The 16,090-nt window shown below is 42.6% G+C and overlaps 1 protein-coding gene across 1 annotated transcript in view; it reads right to left on the bottom strand.

Annotated features, from left to right (window-relative positions):
• Nucleotides 1–257: 257 nt before the first annotated feature.
• The window catches only part of LOC120992382, a 34,703-nt gene continuing 18,870 nt past the window's right edge, over nt 258–16,090 (bottom strand). Inside the window, exons 4-6 of the mRNA XM_040421336.1 lie at nt 7,073–7,216; nt 1,278–1,421; nt 258–677 (exon numbers count right to left, since the gene is read on the bottom strand). Of these exons, the coding sequence (XP_040277270.1) occupies nt 463–677; nt 1,278–1,421; nt 7,073–7,216 (503 nt within the window). The 3' untranslated portion in view covers nt 258–462. The remainder of the gene's footprint in view (nt 678–1,277; nt 1,422–7,072; nt 7,217–16,090) is intronic.

The raw sequence follows: 16,090 nt of genomic DNA, 5'->3' as shown, positions 1-16,090 counted from the left end.
TGCAGTTCAGCCTCATTGACTTGAATGGAGCTGTGCTGCAATTAGGCCTCATGACCGATATAGAGTGATGTGACCGGCCTAATAAGAGGCTGCGGTGCCCAAGACCTCTTCTAACAGATGATTGTCGAGGTTCTGGGTGTTACACCCCTACAGATATGATACTGATAATGACCTAACCTAAGGATAAGTCATAAACATATTTTCCTGGATAACCCCTTTAATATATCTGCCCTTTTGTATGCTTTGCCTAGCTCTAATTTTTTTTAGTTTTTTGTCCTACTACTGCCATTGTTCCTTTCTTCTCGATGGAGACAATTGTTATATGACTTCTGCACTTAGATATTTTCCAGCCAAGGTTTAGTAAAAAAGTTACTGACAATGGAAGGAATTAAGGAACAATATGAAATACACAACGATATATACATCTTTGTCATTTATTTCGGCCACATTCCTCCAAAAATCCTAGAAGAACAATTTCAGCAGGAGACACACAATGGCTGAAGTCAAGACGACTTTATGGTCACTCATGCTGCCTCTGTTGCTACCGCTGGTGCTGGCTCTCGTGCAGTTAATCTTAACCTCAGTGAATGATCCGGTCTCATTTTGGGACTGACTGCCAAGATCACAGATAGACATTGATGCGCACCCTCGAAAGGCTGTTGAAGTTGACATTGATCCTGCAAAGATCCACAGAAGGACTTTCATTTAACACAATATTAGACCTGAAATATGCAGACTTTCTAAACTAACTAAATAAATAAATAAATAATTATATATATATATATATATATATATATAGTCAGTTGTTGGCCCTTGTATTGCTAGCCTGTGATGCCAATAAAAGTAGCATGGAAAAGGAGTCATACAGATGTGTCCTTTACATTTGCTCTTGACTCCTCATACACTGAGACATGTGGTGTGAGATGAACAATTTGACAACAAAAAAAGATGTGATTTCTCAAAATTTTGTCACAAGATCTCTAATTTTATATGTGTGGCTACCCAATGGTTGTGGTATGCATTGCAGCCTGGTAAGGGTTTTGTTAGCATGTCACATTATTGTATGGAATCTGTGTCATGTGAAATTGAGGTCCTTAATCAAATCAAAGCAAAGGTAAGATTGGACATATCTGCATGTTGGTCCTTCCTTATTTCTTAACACAAAGACTGCCCATAATTGTGTTAGAATTGTGCTCACTAGTTCAGGAGAGGATATTTCAATATTTCTCAATGGTTTCTTTAAAGTAAAATAAAAGAAATAATAAAAAAAATTATACCTGATTCTTGTGTTGTCTGCAGAAGAAGACACATAGTCTCATCCCCTCTGCACTGTATGGTTTCATCAGTGTGACACCAGGTAGAGTTAGCAGATAAGCAGGATGGGCAGCCCAGTCCATTGAGGGGAGAGTTGTCAGTTAGCGCTAGAATCAGATTGGAGAAAGAGAAATAAAATATTGTTAATACATGAACATATGTAGTTCTCTCATAAGTCACTATTCTCTTTGATAAAGTGGTGGTGCTTCTGTTAGAGCCTAATGAAAGCACAATCATTTAGCTTTGTCTAAAGAACTTGTTGGGCAGTGGTCATCTTTTCTGTGGATTGAAATCAGTGAACTTCCAAGCAATATATAGACACTAGTGGTCTTCCAAAGCAAGATCTACCCATCACAAAAAAAAGTATCTGCTCTACCTATGAAATACTATATGGACCACCTTGTCAAGATCGGGGTTATGGGTCCACTCTGCAAACCAACCAGTGTGGTTGGCTGCTGACCTTTGGGAATCAGAGACACCAGTGTGACGTACCAAGAGATCAGGCTATAGTCGTACTCAGCAATCAGGTACAGATCAGAGCAATTCGAGTTCTTGCAAATCTGTATTTCAGTTCAGAAGTCAGGGCAGGCATCTCCGGATCAGCAAAGTGAACAGGCATGGGTCAGGTCAGGCGCCAGAGAGGCAGAGTCCAGGAATCAGGCCCAAGTCGGTACACACGAAGACAAATGGATTATAGCTCTTTAGTATGGACTTGCAAACTAGCAGAATCAAACAGAAACTGGCAATATCTGTGGAGACATATTGCTCAGGCACAGGGTGGAGCAAACCGACTTGTATATGTAGGAGGGCTGATAATCACATTGAAAATCAGCTGGACACAGAACAAAGGGAAAGGTTAACCCTTGCAGTGCTGCAGAAAAGTATAAGAATGCAGAAACCAAGGGAAGTTTAAAGAGCCTCTGTCAGCATGATCAACCCTATTAAACCAGGCATATTGTCTGGTAGTGGTGATCATGCTGATTAAAATGATATATTTCTTAGATATCTGCATTTGTATTCATATGCAAATGGTGCACCAGGGGGTGGGGCTGAATCCTTCGAGTGCTGCTTTGTGACACCCCTGGACAATCCCCTCTCCATTTCATTGAAAGGGTTAGAGATCAGCACACTGGGGACAAAAGCAGAAGATGTAATCATTTTTCTCATATGTGACACTCAGCTCTGGCTTCGAATTTGCCTTTACACAGAGAAATAGATCCTCAGCTAGATATGGGGAGTATTATGTATAGATATCAGGAAAAAGTAAAGTTGAGTAAAAATAAAGTTAATAAAGCATTACTTTCATCAGGCCATTTTACCATACACATAAGATTTTCTATCAACTTTTATTATGAGTTAAATGACTTGGACAAAAATGAACCGAAGAAAGACCTCTCCAAGTGTTTTGTGGGATTAAAACCTGCGACTGCTACAGTATATGCAAGGAAGAAGACCTTACCTTCCGGCTATAGCCTGACCATATTGATAGCACCAAGGGCCCAAAAAATGCTCGCTCTATCTAATTTAAGGTTGCACAAAATCGCCCCAACAGCCGTGAGTTAATGGAGGCCTTCTCACCCCAAAACCATTCAAGTTATCTAAAAGACTAAGCTTTGCTGGCCATGGAGGCAAAAGCCTAAAGCCTCAAGAGCCAGGAGATTAGTTCCTCGGCTGAAGATAAGTTAGACTACAGAGTGAAAGGCAGCATAAAGAAGAAGCCATCATCCAGTCAGCCTGTCAGTACTGCAGTGAGAGAAACAAATATAGCAGGGTCGAGTTTGCCTACCAGTTTAATGCTAAAGCCTGCTGGAACCAAGACAAAGCCTGTAAACTGTTGGAAGAAATGTTTTTGCAAGTAAAGCTGCTGTTGAACTTCAACTTCAAGGTCTGGACTCAAGTTATTTCTTTAACCACCTCAGCTCCCCTAGCTTAAACACCCTTAATGACCAGACCACTTTTTACAATTCTGCACTACACTACTTTCACGGTTTATTGCTCAGTCATGCAACTTACCACCCAAATGAATTTTACCTCCTTTTCTTCTCACTAATAGAGCTTTCATTTGGTGGTATTTCATTGCTGCTGACATTTTTACTTTTTTTGTTATTAATCGAAATTTACCGACATTTTTGCAAAAAAAAAAGACATTTTTCTCTTTCAGTTGTAAAATTTTTCAAAAAAACTACATTTCTATATAAATTTTTCTCTAAATTTAATGTTCTACATGTCCTTGATAAAAAAAAATGTTTGAGTAAAGAAAATATGGTTTGGGTAAAAGTTATAGCGTTTACAAACTATGGTACAAAAATGTGAATTTCCGCATTTTGAAGCAGCTCTGACTTTCTGAGCACCTGTCATGTTTCCTGAGGTTCTACAATGCCCAGACAGTAACAACACCCCACAAATGACCCCATTTCGGAAAGTAGACACCCTAAGATATTCGTTGATGGGCATAGTGAGTCCATAGAACTTTTTTTTTTTCTTACAAAGTATCATATTCCACTAACTTGTGACAAAAAATAAAAACTTCCATGAACTCACTATGCCCATCATGAAATACCTTGGGGTGTCTTCTTTCCAAAATGGGGTCACTTGTGGGGTAGTTATACTGCCCTGGCATTTTAGGGGCCCTAATGCGTGAGAAGTAGTTTGAAATCCAAATATGTAAAAAATGCCCTGTCAAATCCTAAAGGTGCTCTTTGGAATGTGGGCCCCTTTGCCCACCTAGGCTGCAAAAAAGTGTCACACATCTGGTATCGCCGTACTCAGGAGAAGTTTGGCAATGTGTTTTGGGGTGTCTTTTTACATATACCCATGCTGGGTGAGAGAAATATCTCTCTAAATGTCAACTTTTTTCCCATTTTTTTTATACAAAGTTGGCATTTGACCGAGATATTTATCTCACTCAGCATGGGTATATGTAACATGACACCCCAAAACACATTGCCCAACTTCTCCTGAGTACGGCGATACCACATGTGTGACACTTTTTTGCAGCCTAGGTGGGCAAAGGGGCCTACGTTCCAAAGAGCACCTTTAGGATTTCACAGGGCATTTTTTACACATTTTGATTTCAAACTACTTCTCACGCATTAGGGCCCCTAAAATGCCAGTGCAGTATAACTACCCAACAAGCTACCCCATTTTGGAAAGAAGACACCCCAAGGTATTTCGTGATGGGCATAGTGAGTTCATGGAAGTTTTTATTTTTTGTCACAAGTTTAGTCATATATGAGACTTTGTAAGAAAAAAAATCATCATTTTCCGCTAACTTGTCACAAAAAATAAAAAATTCTAGGAACTCGCCATGCCCCTCACGGAATACCTTGGGGTGTCTTCTTTCCAAAATGGGGTCACTTGTGGGGTAGTTATACTGCCCTGGCATTTTAGGGGACCTAATGCGTGAGAAGTAGTTTGAAATCAAAATGTGTAAAAAATGCCCTGTGAAATCCTAAAGGTGCTCTTTGGAATGTGGGCCCCTTTGTCCACCTAGGCTGCAAAAAAGTGTCACACATGTGGTATTGCCGTACTCAGAAGAAGTTGTGCAATGTGTTTTGGTGTGTCTTTTTACATATACCCATGCTGGGTGAGAGAAATATCTCGGCAAAAGACAACTTTTCCCATTTTTTTATACAAAGTTGGCATTTGACCGAGATATTTCTCTCACCCAGCATGGGTATATGTAAAATGACACCCCAAAACACATTGCCCAACTTCTCCTGAGTACGGTGATACCACATGTGTGACACTTTTTTGCAGCCTAGATGCGCAAAGGGGCCCAAATTCCATTTAGGAGGGCATTTTTAGACATTTGGATCCCAGACTTCTTCTCACGCTTTAGGGCCCCTAAGATGCCAGGGAAGTATAAATACCCCACATTTTGGAAAGAAGACACCCCAAGGTATTCAATGAGGGGCATGGCGAGTTCATAGAAGATTTATTTTTTTTAGCACAAGTTAGCGGAAATTGATTTATTTATTTTTTCTCACAAAGTCTCCCTTTCCGCTAACTTGGGACAAAAAGTTCAATCTTTCATGGACTCAATATGCCCCTCAGCGAATACCTTGGGGTGTCTTCTTTCCGAAATGGGGGTCACATGTGGGGTATTTATACTGCCCTGGCATTTTAGGGGCCCTAAAGCGTGAGAAGAAGTCTGGAATATAAATGTCTAAAAATTTTTATGCATTTGGATTCCGTGAGGGGTATGGTGAGTTCATGTGAGATTTTATTTTTTGTCACAAATTTGTGGAATATAAGACTTTGTAAGAAAAAAAAAAAAAAACAATTTCCACTAACTTGTGCTAAAAAAATGTCTGAATGGAGCCTTACAGGGGGGTGATCAATGACAGGGGGGTGATCATGGAGTCTATATGGGGTGATCACCCCCCTGTCATTGATCACCCCCCTGTAAGGCTCCATTCAGAGGTCCGTATGTGTTTTGCGGATCCACGGATCCATGGATCGGATCCAAAAAAACACATACGGACGTCTGAATGGAGCCTTACAGGGGGTTGATCAATGACAGGGGGGTGATCAGGGAGTCTATATGGGGTGATCACCCCCCTGTCATTGATCACCCCCCTATAAGGCTCCATTCAGATGTCCGTATGTGCTTTGCGGATCCGATCCATGGATCTGTGGATCCGTAAAACACATATGTACATCTGAATGGAGCCTTACAGGGGGGTGATCAATGACAGGGGGGTGATCAGGGAGTCTATATGGGGTGATCAGGGGTTAATAAGGGGTTAATAAGTGACAGGGGGGTGTAGTGTAGTGTGGTGCTTGGTGCTACTTATTACAGAGCTGCCTGTGTCCTCTGGGTGTCGATCCAAGTAAAAGGGACCACCAGAGGACCAGGTAGCAGGTATATTAGACGCTGTTATCAAAACAGCGTCTAATATACCTGTTAGGGGTTAAAAAAATCACATCTACAGCCTGCCAGCGAACGATCGCCGCTGGCAGGCTGTAGATCCACTCGCTTACCTGCAGTTCCTGTGAACGCGCGCGCCTGTGTGCGCGCGTTCACAGGAAATCTCGCGTCTCGCGAGATGACGCGTATATGCGTGACTCTGCCTGAGACTGCCGCCTCCGGAACGCGATCCTGCGTTAGGCGGTCCGGAGGCGGTTAAATCTCTCAATTATTCCCCCTTTTTTATTGCTTCAGGGCCAAAGCCTGGGGTCCAGCGGTATCCAGGTAGGAGCAACGTGACACACATAAAGAGACATTTTAGGCCACACTATACCACTCAGCATTCCTACTAAACCTGGGACAGTATATAGAGGGCCCTAGGTGGAGGCCACCCGTTGCACTGTCATTATAAATGTTATAGTACATGCTATCCTATGTTTTATACTTCTACATGTTTTTGGTATTCTTGTAGTTTTACCACACATGTACAATCTCTCACTCCGCGCAGAGTACAACCTGTTGACCAATAAACAAGTTAGACTACAAAGAACAGGAAGAGTTTACTGTGTGAACGTGTATGAAGACAGAACAAGTGATGCAAGATAATCAGCTTGGAAAAATAAAACTTTCAGGTTACTTGCAAAGCCCTGCAGAGCTAGACAGACATGTTTTGTTCTTTAAAACCGACCATCTTGTTCTATTCATCTCAGGATATGTCGAGCCAAGAGGAAAGATAGAGAGGGGCGCATCAGAATGTCAATTCACTTATGTGGAATCTAAAATTGTTTTTCATTTTTAAAGGACAAGTACAGAACACATAGAAATAGCCAGGAATATATGACTCACAATCGATGTTCACAGAGCAGTTGGGATTGCCATAACATAACGTGCCCATGCTGATTTGTAGTTGCTGTAGGCGCATGCTGCCCAAGAAGTTACATTTAGTTGCACATTTATATGTCCAGGCCAAAATTTTAGCCATCTTATCACCTGCAAATAAACATAACCAAGTTTTGAGTTAAAAGAGGTTCTCTCTCCACTGGACCTTCTTGTTAATGGTTCTTTGACAAAAAACAACAACAACTGATCACAGGATAACCCCCTGCTGGGACCTCCAGCAATCAGCTCTGTGGGCATTCAATTTTCCATCAGCGCCTCCGCAGGGGAAATCAGGTATTACCCAGTGTCCATTCTAATTGGTGGAATGTCTGTTTAATAGAAGACAGGAGAGGTCCTCCAGAGTAAGAGATAATCTTAACCCCTTTTTGAAGAGCTGGCTGTGGACTAAAGATTCTGCAAATTGCGGGACGCAGATGGGCCGGCGTACGTGTTTTGCGTACGTGTTTTGCGGATCCACAATTTGCTGATCCGCAAAACACTACGGTCGTGTAAATGTGGTCTAAGACAGCGTCAGAATGGCCCACCAGAGCACAGGAGAATCTGCTGACACTGTCACATGACTGCCTGCCTGCTGTCCATTCATGGCGCTGTGAGCGCAGCGCTGCTTGGATATTAAACCCGAGCCCCACAGCGGCACTGCCTGTGTGCATGTGCTGTTTGAGAGCGAGCAGACAGAGCGAGTGGAGGGGTGTGTTCTGCTGCCCCACTGTGTTATCGCTGGTGTTACATAGGACTGCAGGTGACATCTCCTACATTATCTGTACACAGAGAGTTAGCACTGTGTTATCGCTGGTGTTACATAGGACTGCAGATGACATCTACTACATTATCTGTACTCAGAGTTATCACTGTGTTATCGCTGGTGTTACATAGGACTGCAGGTGACATCTACTACATTATCTGTACTCAGAGAGTTATCACTGTGTTATCTGTGGTGTTACATAGGACTGCAGGTGACATCTACTACATTATCTGTACTCAGAGAGTTATCAGTGTGTTATCTGTGGTGTTACATAGGACTGCAGGTGACATCTACTACATTATCTGTACTCAGAGAGTTATCACTGTGTTATCTGTGGTGTTACATAGGACTGCAGGTGACATCTCCTACATTATCTGTACTCAGAGACTTATCACTGTGTTATCTGTGGTGTTACATAGGACTGCAGGTGACATCTACTACATTATCTGTACTCAGAGACTTATCACTGTGTTATCTGCGGTGTTACATAGGACTGCAGGTGACATCTACTACATTATCTGTACTCAGAGAGTTATCACTGTGTTATCTGTGGTGTTACATAGGACTGTAGGTGACATCTACTACATTATCTGTACTCAGAGACTTATCACTGTGTTATCTGTGGTGTTACATAGGACTGCAGGTGACATCTACTACATTATCTGTACTCAGAGAGTTATCACTGTGTTATCTGTGGTGTTACATAGGACTGCAGGTGACATCTCCTGCATTATCTGTACTCAGAGTTATCACTGTGTTATCTGTGGTGTTACATAGGACTGCAGGTGACATCTACTACATTATCTGTACTCAGAGAGTTATCACTGTGTTATCTGTGGTGTTACATAGGACTGCAGGTGACATCTACTACATTATCTGTACTCAGAGAGTTATCACTGTGTTATCTGTAGTGTTACATAGGACTGCAGGTGACATCTACTACATTATCTGTACTCAGGGTTATCACTGTGTTATCTGTGGTGTTACATAGGACTGCAGGTGACATCTACTACATTATCTGTACTCAGAGTGATCACTAGTATTGATTGCGAATATTCTAATTGCTAATTTTTATCATGAATATCGTCACTTTGAGAATTGGCGATGATTTAGAATATATTGCTGTATCTTCATAATCACAAATATTTTAGATTTTTTTCATCAGTACCCATGTGATCCCTCACTGCTTCTTGCTTGTGGGCCAATGAGAAGGCTGCAAAAGCTTTGTCTGAGCTTAGCAACATCCCAAGCAACCAATAGGAAAGTTGCCGACCCCCTTACTATATAAGAACCTCCCCAGCAGCCACTTTCTGCAGTTTTATGCAGTTCTGAGAGAGAGAGCAGTGACATTGCTGTGCTCTGTGCTTTGCTGAGTCATTACATTAGATAGTTAGCTCATTCATATAATACAGATAGTCAGTGTAGGTTAGATAGTGATATAGTGTAGCTGATAGGTAATATGCACATCATTAGTGCTGATTTGCGCAATCACGAATATTATATTGCCGATTTGCGCAATCAAGAAAATAATAACTGGAGATCATGAATTCTAGAATTCGCTAATTTATGTTGAATATTATGCGAAAAATTCGGGATATATCGCGAAAAAAAATATTGCCCATGCTGTTCATCACTAGTGATCACTGTTATCTGTGGTGTTACATAGGACTTCAGGTGACATCTCCTACATTATCTGTACTCAGAGAGTTATCCCTGTGTTATCTGTGGTGTTACATAGGACTGCAGGTGACATCTACTACATTATCTGTACTCAGAGAGTTATCACTGTGTTATCTGTGGTGTTACATAGGACTGCAGGTGACATCTCCTACATTATCTGTACTCAGAGAGTTATTACTGTGTTATCTGTGGTGTTACATAGGACTGCAGGTGATATCTACTACATTATCTGTACTCAGAGAGTTATCACTGTGTTATCTGTGGTGTTACATAGGACTGCAGGTGATATCTACTACATTATCTGTACTCTTTAAGTCCTGCCTTTTTGATGCCTCCATTAATATAATTTGAAAGTACTTGATCCCTCCGGTTATTTGTGCTTGTGAGCAGTATATGTGATCCAGCGCTGGAACGCATCAGCTGACACTTCAGAACCGTAAGTGACACATCCGGACCGGAAGTAATGTGGACCAACATCCGCGTGGATGCACATGGGGGACCAGATTACCATTACCTATAACTATATATATATGTAAGTCATTTTATGTATTTTATATGGTCCTGAGGAAGGGGACCTCTATGGTAATCCCCGAAACACGTCAAGCTTATTTCCTCATTAACTACTTTCCTTTTATTGGAGTCCTCTGATCCATCTTGCTGAACGGACGGGTGGTTGGTATTCTACAGGCAACCTCGGCGAGGGAGGTGAGGGATGCAAGTGTCTTGAGTTTATCTTCCTGGTGAAGTATTCCATGCGGTATACTGTAATTTTAACTCCAAGTTTTCTGGCTGGTTAACAGATAAATGAGTCTACCACTTTTATAAGCATCCCTAGCGTTTTTACCACTTAGTAACTTTCTATGTGGGCACTCGGTGTATATTGGCGCCTCACGCCTTTTTTTCTTTGCATTTTATCACAGTCTCACACTGATTAATGAAGTCTGTTTAATTCTCTTTAGTAGGTTGCTGCCTCGTCTTCCACCACTCTGCTCATCTATCTTATACAACAAGGACTTACTACCAGTGAACATCACCTTCTTTTGTCTCATTGGTGTCCCTTCCCTCCCCTTTCCCTTACTCCCAATATCTTTCCTCCGCCTGACTCATACCCTTTTTGCTTTTATGAATTTCTCCTAACTCAGAGGGGGCAGGGACAGCCTTCCACCTACTGAGTAGGGCAAAAAACACTTAGCTAGTTAACTCATGTACAGCTGTTGAAATCACAAGCATAACCTAGAAAATGCAGTAAACTCTTAGGCCTCATGCACAGGACCGCCGTGGCCGTATTGCGGCCCTCAAACAGCAGGTCCACAATATGCGGGCACCGGCCGCGTGCTCACCGCATCACATATACGGACCCATTCACTTGAATGGGTCCACAATTCGGAAGGTGCGGTGTGGAATGAAGGCACAGAACCCCACGGGCCACAGAAGCAATCCGGAGTGCTTCCGTGGGGTTTCTCTCTGTGCCTCCAGACCGCAAATAAAATAGAACTTGTTTTTTTGTAATGCGGATGGATCACGAATCCATTCAAGTCCCCAATGGAAAGAACAGCCGAGCATCGGCCGTGTGCATGACGCCTTAACCCCTTAAAGACCGGGCCTATTTCCATTTTTACGTTTTGGATTTTTCCTTCCCACGTTACAATAGCCATAACTTTTTTATTTTTCTGTTCACATAGTTATATGAAGGCTTATTTTTTTGTGGGACAAGATGCATATTTTAATGCCACCGTTTAATTTACCAAGTCTTGTATTAGAAAACAGGAAAAAAATTCTCTGTGTGGCAAAATAAAATAATAAATAAAAAAAATATAGAATTCCTGCAAGTTTCTTGGGGTTTTGACATCACATCGTTCACAAGGTACTGAAAATGACCTGACGTCCTTATTCTGTGGCTAAATACAAATGCGGCAATACCAAACATGAATATATATATATATTTGACTACTTTTAAAAAAATTAAAAGCTTTGGAAAAATCAAAAAAATTTTTTACCTTTGCATTGCTTACCATTTTCTGACAACCATAACTTATTTATTTCAGTCTACTGAGCTGTGTAAGGGCTTGTTTTTTGTGTAACAAACTGTCGTCTTTATTGGTACCATTTTTGTAGTATGTAAGACTTTTTGATCACCTTTATTAAATTTTTTGGGGAGACAAGATGACAATAAAAATGGCAAATCGTGTGTTTTTCATTTTTTTTCATTATGGCGTTCACCGCACAAGATTTTTTTTTTATATTTTAATAGTTCAGATATTTTCGGATGCGGTGATACCCAATATGTATAATTTTTTTTATTGTTTATATATTTTATATGTAAAATTGGGAAAGAGGGTGATTTAAACTTTTAATATATATATATATATTTTTTTATTTTTTTAAAAAACTTTTCACTTATTTTTTTAATAAATATTAGCCCCCTTAGGGACTAGAACCTGGGATCTTTTGATCCCCTCCTCTATTCACCCTAATAGATGTCTATTAGGATTTTTACAGTCCCTATTCTGAGCCGTGCCTCGTGCATAGCTCAGTATGGAGAAAGCCATGGTAGGCCTGGAACATTTCAGCAGCGTCCAGGCTGCCATGGCAACCGATTGTAGCACTGCGATTTCACTGCTGGGGCTCCGATCGGAAGGAAGAAGGAGCCACAACGCTCTGCCGTCACTCACAAGTCCGCCGATTAGTGTTGTTTGTGGCACCTGAGGGGTTAAATAACAGAGGAGGCGTGGGTGTCAGCTATATGATGCAGCCAGCAACCGCCGTGTATGGAGTGGGCCCACTGCAGAGGCCCGCTCCATACACACGAAGGCACATAACGCCATATATATACGGCGCTATGGGTTAAGGTGGCCAGTAGAAACCCTTCTAGCAGTGATCCAATTAATTATTAACCCTTCTAGCAGTGATCCCGTGAGTCACTGTGTGAGACAGTAGCATAGTTGACAACGTTATAAAACAACATACACTGAACAAAAATATAAACGCAACACTTTCGGTTTTGCTCCCATTCTGCATGAGCTGAACTCAAAGATCTGAAACATTTTCTACAAACACAAAAGACCCATTACTCTCAAATATTGTTCACAAATCTGTGTTAGTGAGCTCTTCTTCTTTGCCGAGATAATCCATCCCACCTCACAGGTGTGGCATATCAAGGTACTGATTAGACAGCATGAATATTGCACAGGTGTGCCTTAGACCGCCCACAATAAAAGGCCACTCTGAAATGTGCAGTTTGATCACACAGCACAATGCCACAGATGTCGCAAAGTTTTAGGGAGCGTGCAATTGGCATGCTGACTGCAGGAATGTCTACCAGAGCTGTTGCCTGTGAAATGAATGTTCATTTCTCTACCATAAGCCGTCTCCAGTGACTTGAGTGGGAAAATTCTCACATTGAGTCCCTGTTTTCACTGTTCAGGGCAAATGGCAGACAGCATGTGTGGAGTGGTGTGGGTGAGCGGTTTACTGACTTCAACGTTCTGGATCGAGTGGCCCACGATGGCGGTGGGGTTATGATATGGGCAGGCGTATGTTATGGCAAACGAACACAGGTGCATTTTATTGATGGCATTGTGAATGCACAGAGATACCGTGACGAGATCCTGAGGCCCATTGTTGTGCCGTTCATCCACTGCCATCACCTCATGTTGCAGCATGATAATGCACGGCCCCATATTGCAAGGATCTGTACACAATTCCTGGAAGCTGAAAACATCCCAGTTCTTGCATGGCCAGCATACTCACCGGACATGTCACCCATTGAGCATTTTTGGGATGCTCTGGATCGGCGTATATGACAGCGTGTTCCTGGCAATATTCAGCAATTTCGCACAGCTATTGAGGAGGAGTGGACCAACATTCCACAGGCCACAATCAACAACCTGATCAACTCTATGCGACGGAGATGTGTTGGACTGCATGAGGCAAATAGTGGCAACAGCAGATACTGACTGGTTTTCAGCACCTTGATATGCCACACCTGTGAGGTGGGATGGATTATCTCAGTAAAGGAGAAGTGCTCACTAACACAGATTTAGACAGATTTGTGAACAATATTTGAGAGTAATGGGTAGAGGTGGGACGACGAATCCGTCGAATCCACAAATCCTTCGAATCTAACAAGATTCGAGGGATTTGTGGACTCGAATCCCGACCTATTTTGTAGAATTGGAATCTGACGAATCCTGACAATGGGGACCGGTGCAATCCCTGTATTCTAATGCACCGGCCCCGCTCACTGTTGTATAATCTTATTCTTATCTAGCCTGTAGGCATTATTAATAATAATCATTTGTAATCCAGCTGTATTACTTACAGCAAAGTTCCGTAGCAGGGAGGAGAGAGGCGCGTCACTCACTACGTCACGCGCCCGCGCTGCCTGGTTCATTCATAAAGTGGGCGGCGCAGGTGCATAACGTAGTGAGTGACGCCTTGCCCACCCGTATTTCCGGCCTGCCTCCTGCCTGCCTCCTCCCTGCTACGGAACTTAGATGTAAGTAATACAGCTGGATTACAAATTATTATTATTAACAATGCCTACAGGCCAGATAAGAATAAGATTATACAACAGTGATCGGGGCCGGTGCATTAGAATACAGGGACTGCACCGATCCCCGCTGTCATTACTAATCCAGATGCCGGCCCCCAGCCCCTGTATTGGGGGTTATTCACACTGTAGGGACACTGTTATGGGGGGATCTGTGGATGGCACATAGCATAAGATGCATATGTGTCATCCACAGATCCCCCCATCACAGTACCATCCAGAGATCCCCCATAACACTGCCATCCAGAGATCCCCCATAACAGTGCCATCCACAGATCCCCCATACCAGTGCCATCCAGAGATCCCCCATAACACTGCCATCCAGAGATCCCCCATAACACTGCCATCCACAGATCACCCATAACAGTGCCATCCACAGATCACCCATAACACTGCCATCCACAGATCACCCATAACAGTGCCATCCAGAGATCCCCCATAACAGTGCCATCCACAGATCACCCATAACACTGCCATCCACAGATCACCCATAACAGTGCCATCCACAGATCCCCCATAACAGTGTGCCACCCACAGACCCCCCCCCCCAAAACAGTGCCATTCACAGACCCCCCCAAAACAGTGCCATTCACAGATCCCCCCATAACAGTGTGTCATCCACAGATCCCCCCCCATAACAGTGCCATTCACAGACCCCCCCCCCCATAACAGTGCCATCCACAGATCCCCCCTATAAGTGTTTGGATCACTTTGTTTCTTACACTGTTCACACAATTCTTATGTACAGGATTCGTAGGATTCGAGATTCCAAAGATTTGATAGATTCGAGAACCTTTTCGGATTCGAAAAAAATTGGATTCGTCCCACCTCTAGTAATGGGTCTTTTGTGTATGTAGTAAATGTTTCAGATCTTTCAGCTCATGCAAAATGGGAGCAAAACCGAAAGTGTTGCGTTTATATTTTTGTTCAGTGTAGATTTGTCTCCTTTCTTACCTTTCATCTTTATGTGGACATGTGTCCTTATTTACCAAGATGAGTGGTGCCGGATAACAGGGCATAAAAAACATAAAACTTTTATGCTACTCGCAGAAGCCTTAGGCCCCTTTCACACGAGCGAGTATTCCGCGCGGATGCGATGCGGGAGGTGAACGCATTGCACCCGCACTGAATACCGACCCATTCATTTCTATGGGGCTGTGCACACGAGCGGTGATTTTCACGCATCACTTGTGCATTGCGTGAAAATCGCAGCATGCTGCTCTTTGTGCGTCTTCACGTAACGCAGGCCCCATAGAAATGAATGGGGTTGCGTGAAAATCGCAAGCATTCGCAAGCAAGCGTGGATGCGGTGCGATTTTCACGCACGGTTGCTAGGAGACGATCGGGATGGAGACCCGATCATTATTATTTTCCCTTATAACATGGTTATAAGGGAAAATAATAGCATTCTGAATACAGAATGCATAGTAAAATAGCGCTGGAGGGGTTAAAAAATAAAAAATAAAAAATTATCTCACCTTAGTCCACTTGTTCGCGTAGCCCGGCATCTCCTTCTGGCTTCATCTGATCTCTGTGCTGCAACAGGACCCTTTGGTGACGTCATTCTGGTCATCACATGATCCATCACCATGGTAAAAGATCATGTGACGTACCATGTGATGACCGGAGTGACGTCATCAAAGGTCCTGTTGCTGCACAGAGATCAGATGAAGCCAGAAGGACATGACGGCATCGCGAACAAGTGGATTAAGGTGAGTTAAATTTTATTTATTTTTTTTTATTTTATTTTTTATTTTTTTTACCCCTCCAGCGCTATTGCACTATGCATTCTGTATTCAGAATGCTATTATCTTCCCTTATAACCATGTTAAAATAATACAATCTACAGAACACCGATCCCAAGCCCGAACTTCTGTGAAGAAGTTCGGGTTTGGGTACCAAACACGCGCAATTTTTCTCACGCGAGTGCAAAACGCATTACAATGTTTTGCACTCGTGCGGAAAAATCGTGGGTGTTCCCGCAACGCAC

Source organism: Bufo bufo, chromosome 1 (genome assembly GCF_905171765.1).
Source record: "Bufo bufo chromosome 1, aBufBuf1.1, whole genome shotgun sequence".
In the NCBI taxonomy this organism is placed as follows: Eukaryota; Metazoa; Chordata; class Amphibia; order Anura; family Bufonidae; genus Bufo; species Bufo bufo.
The sequence above is the reverse complement of the archived record's forward strand: the minus strand, read 5'-3'. Positions and strand labels throughout refer to the sequence as shown.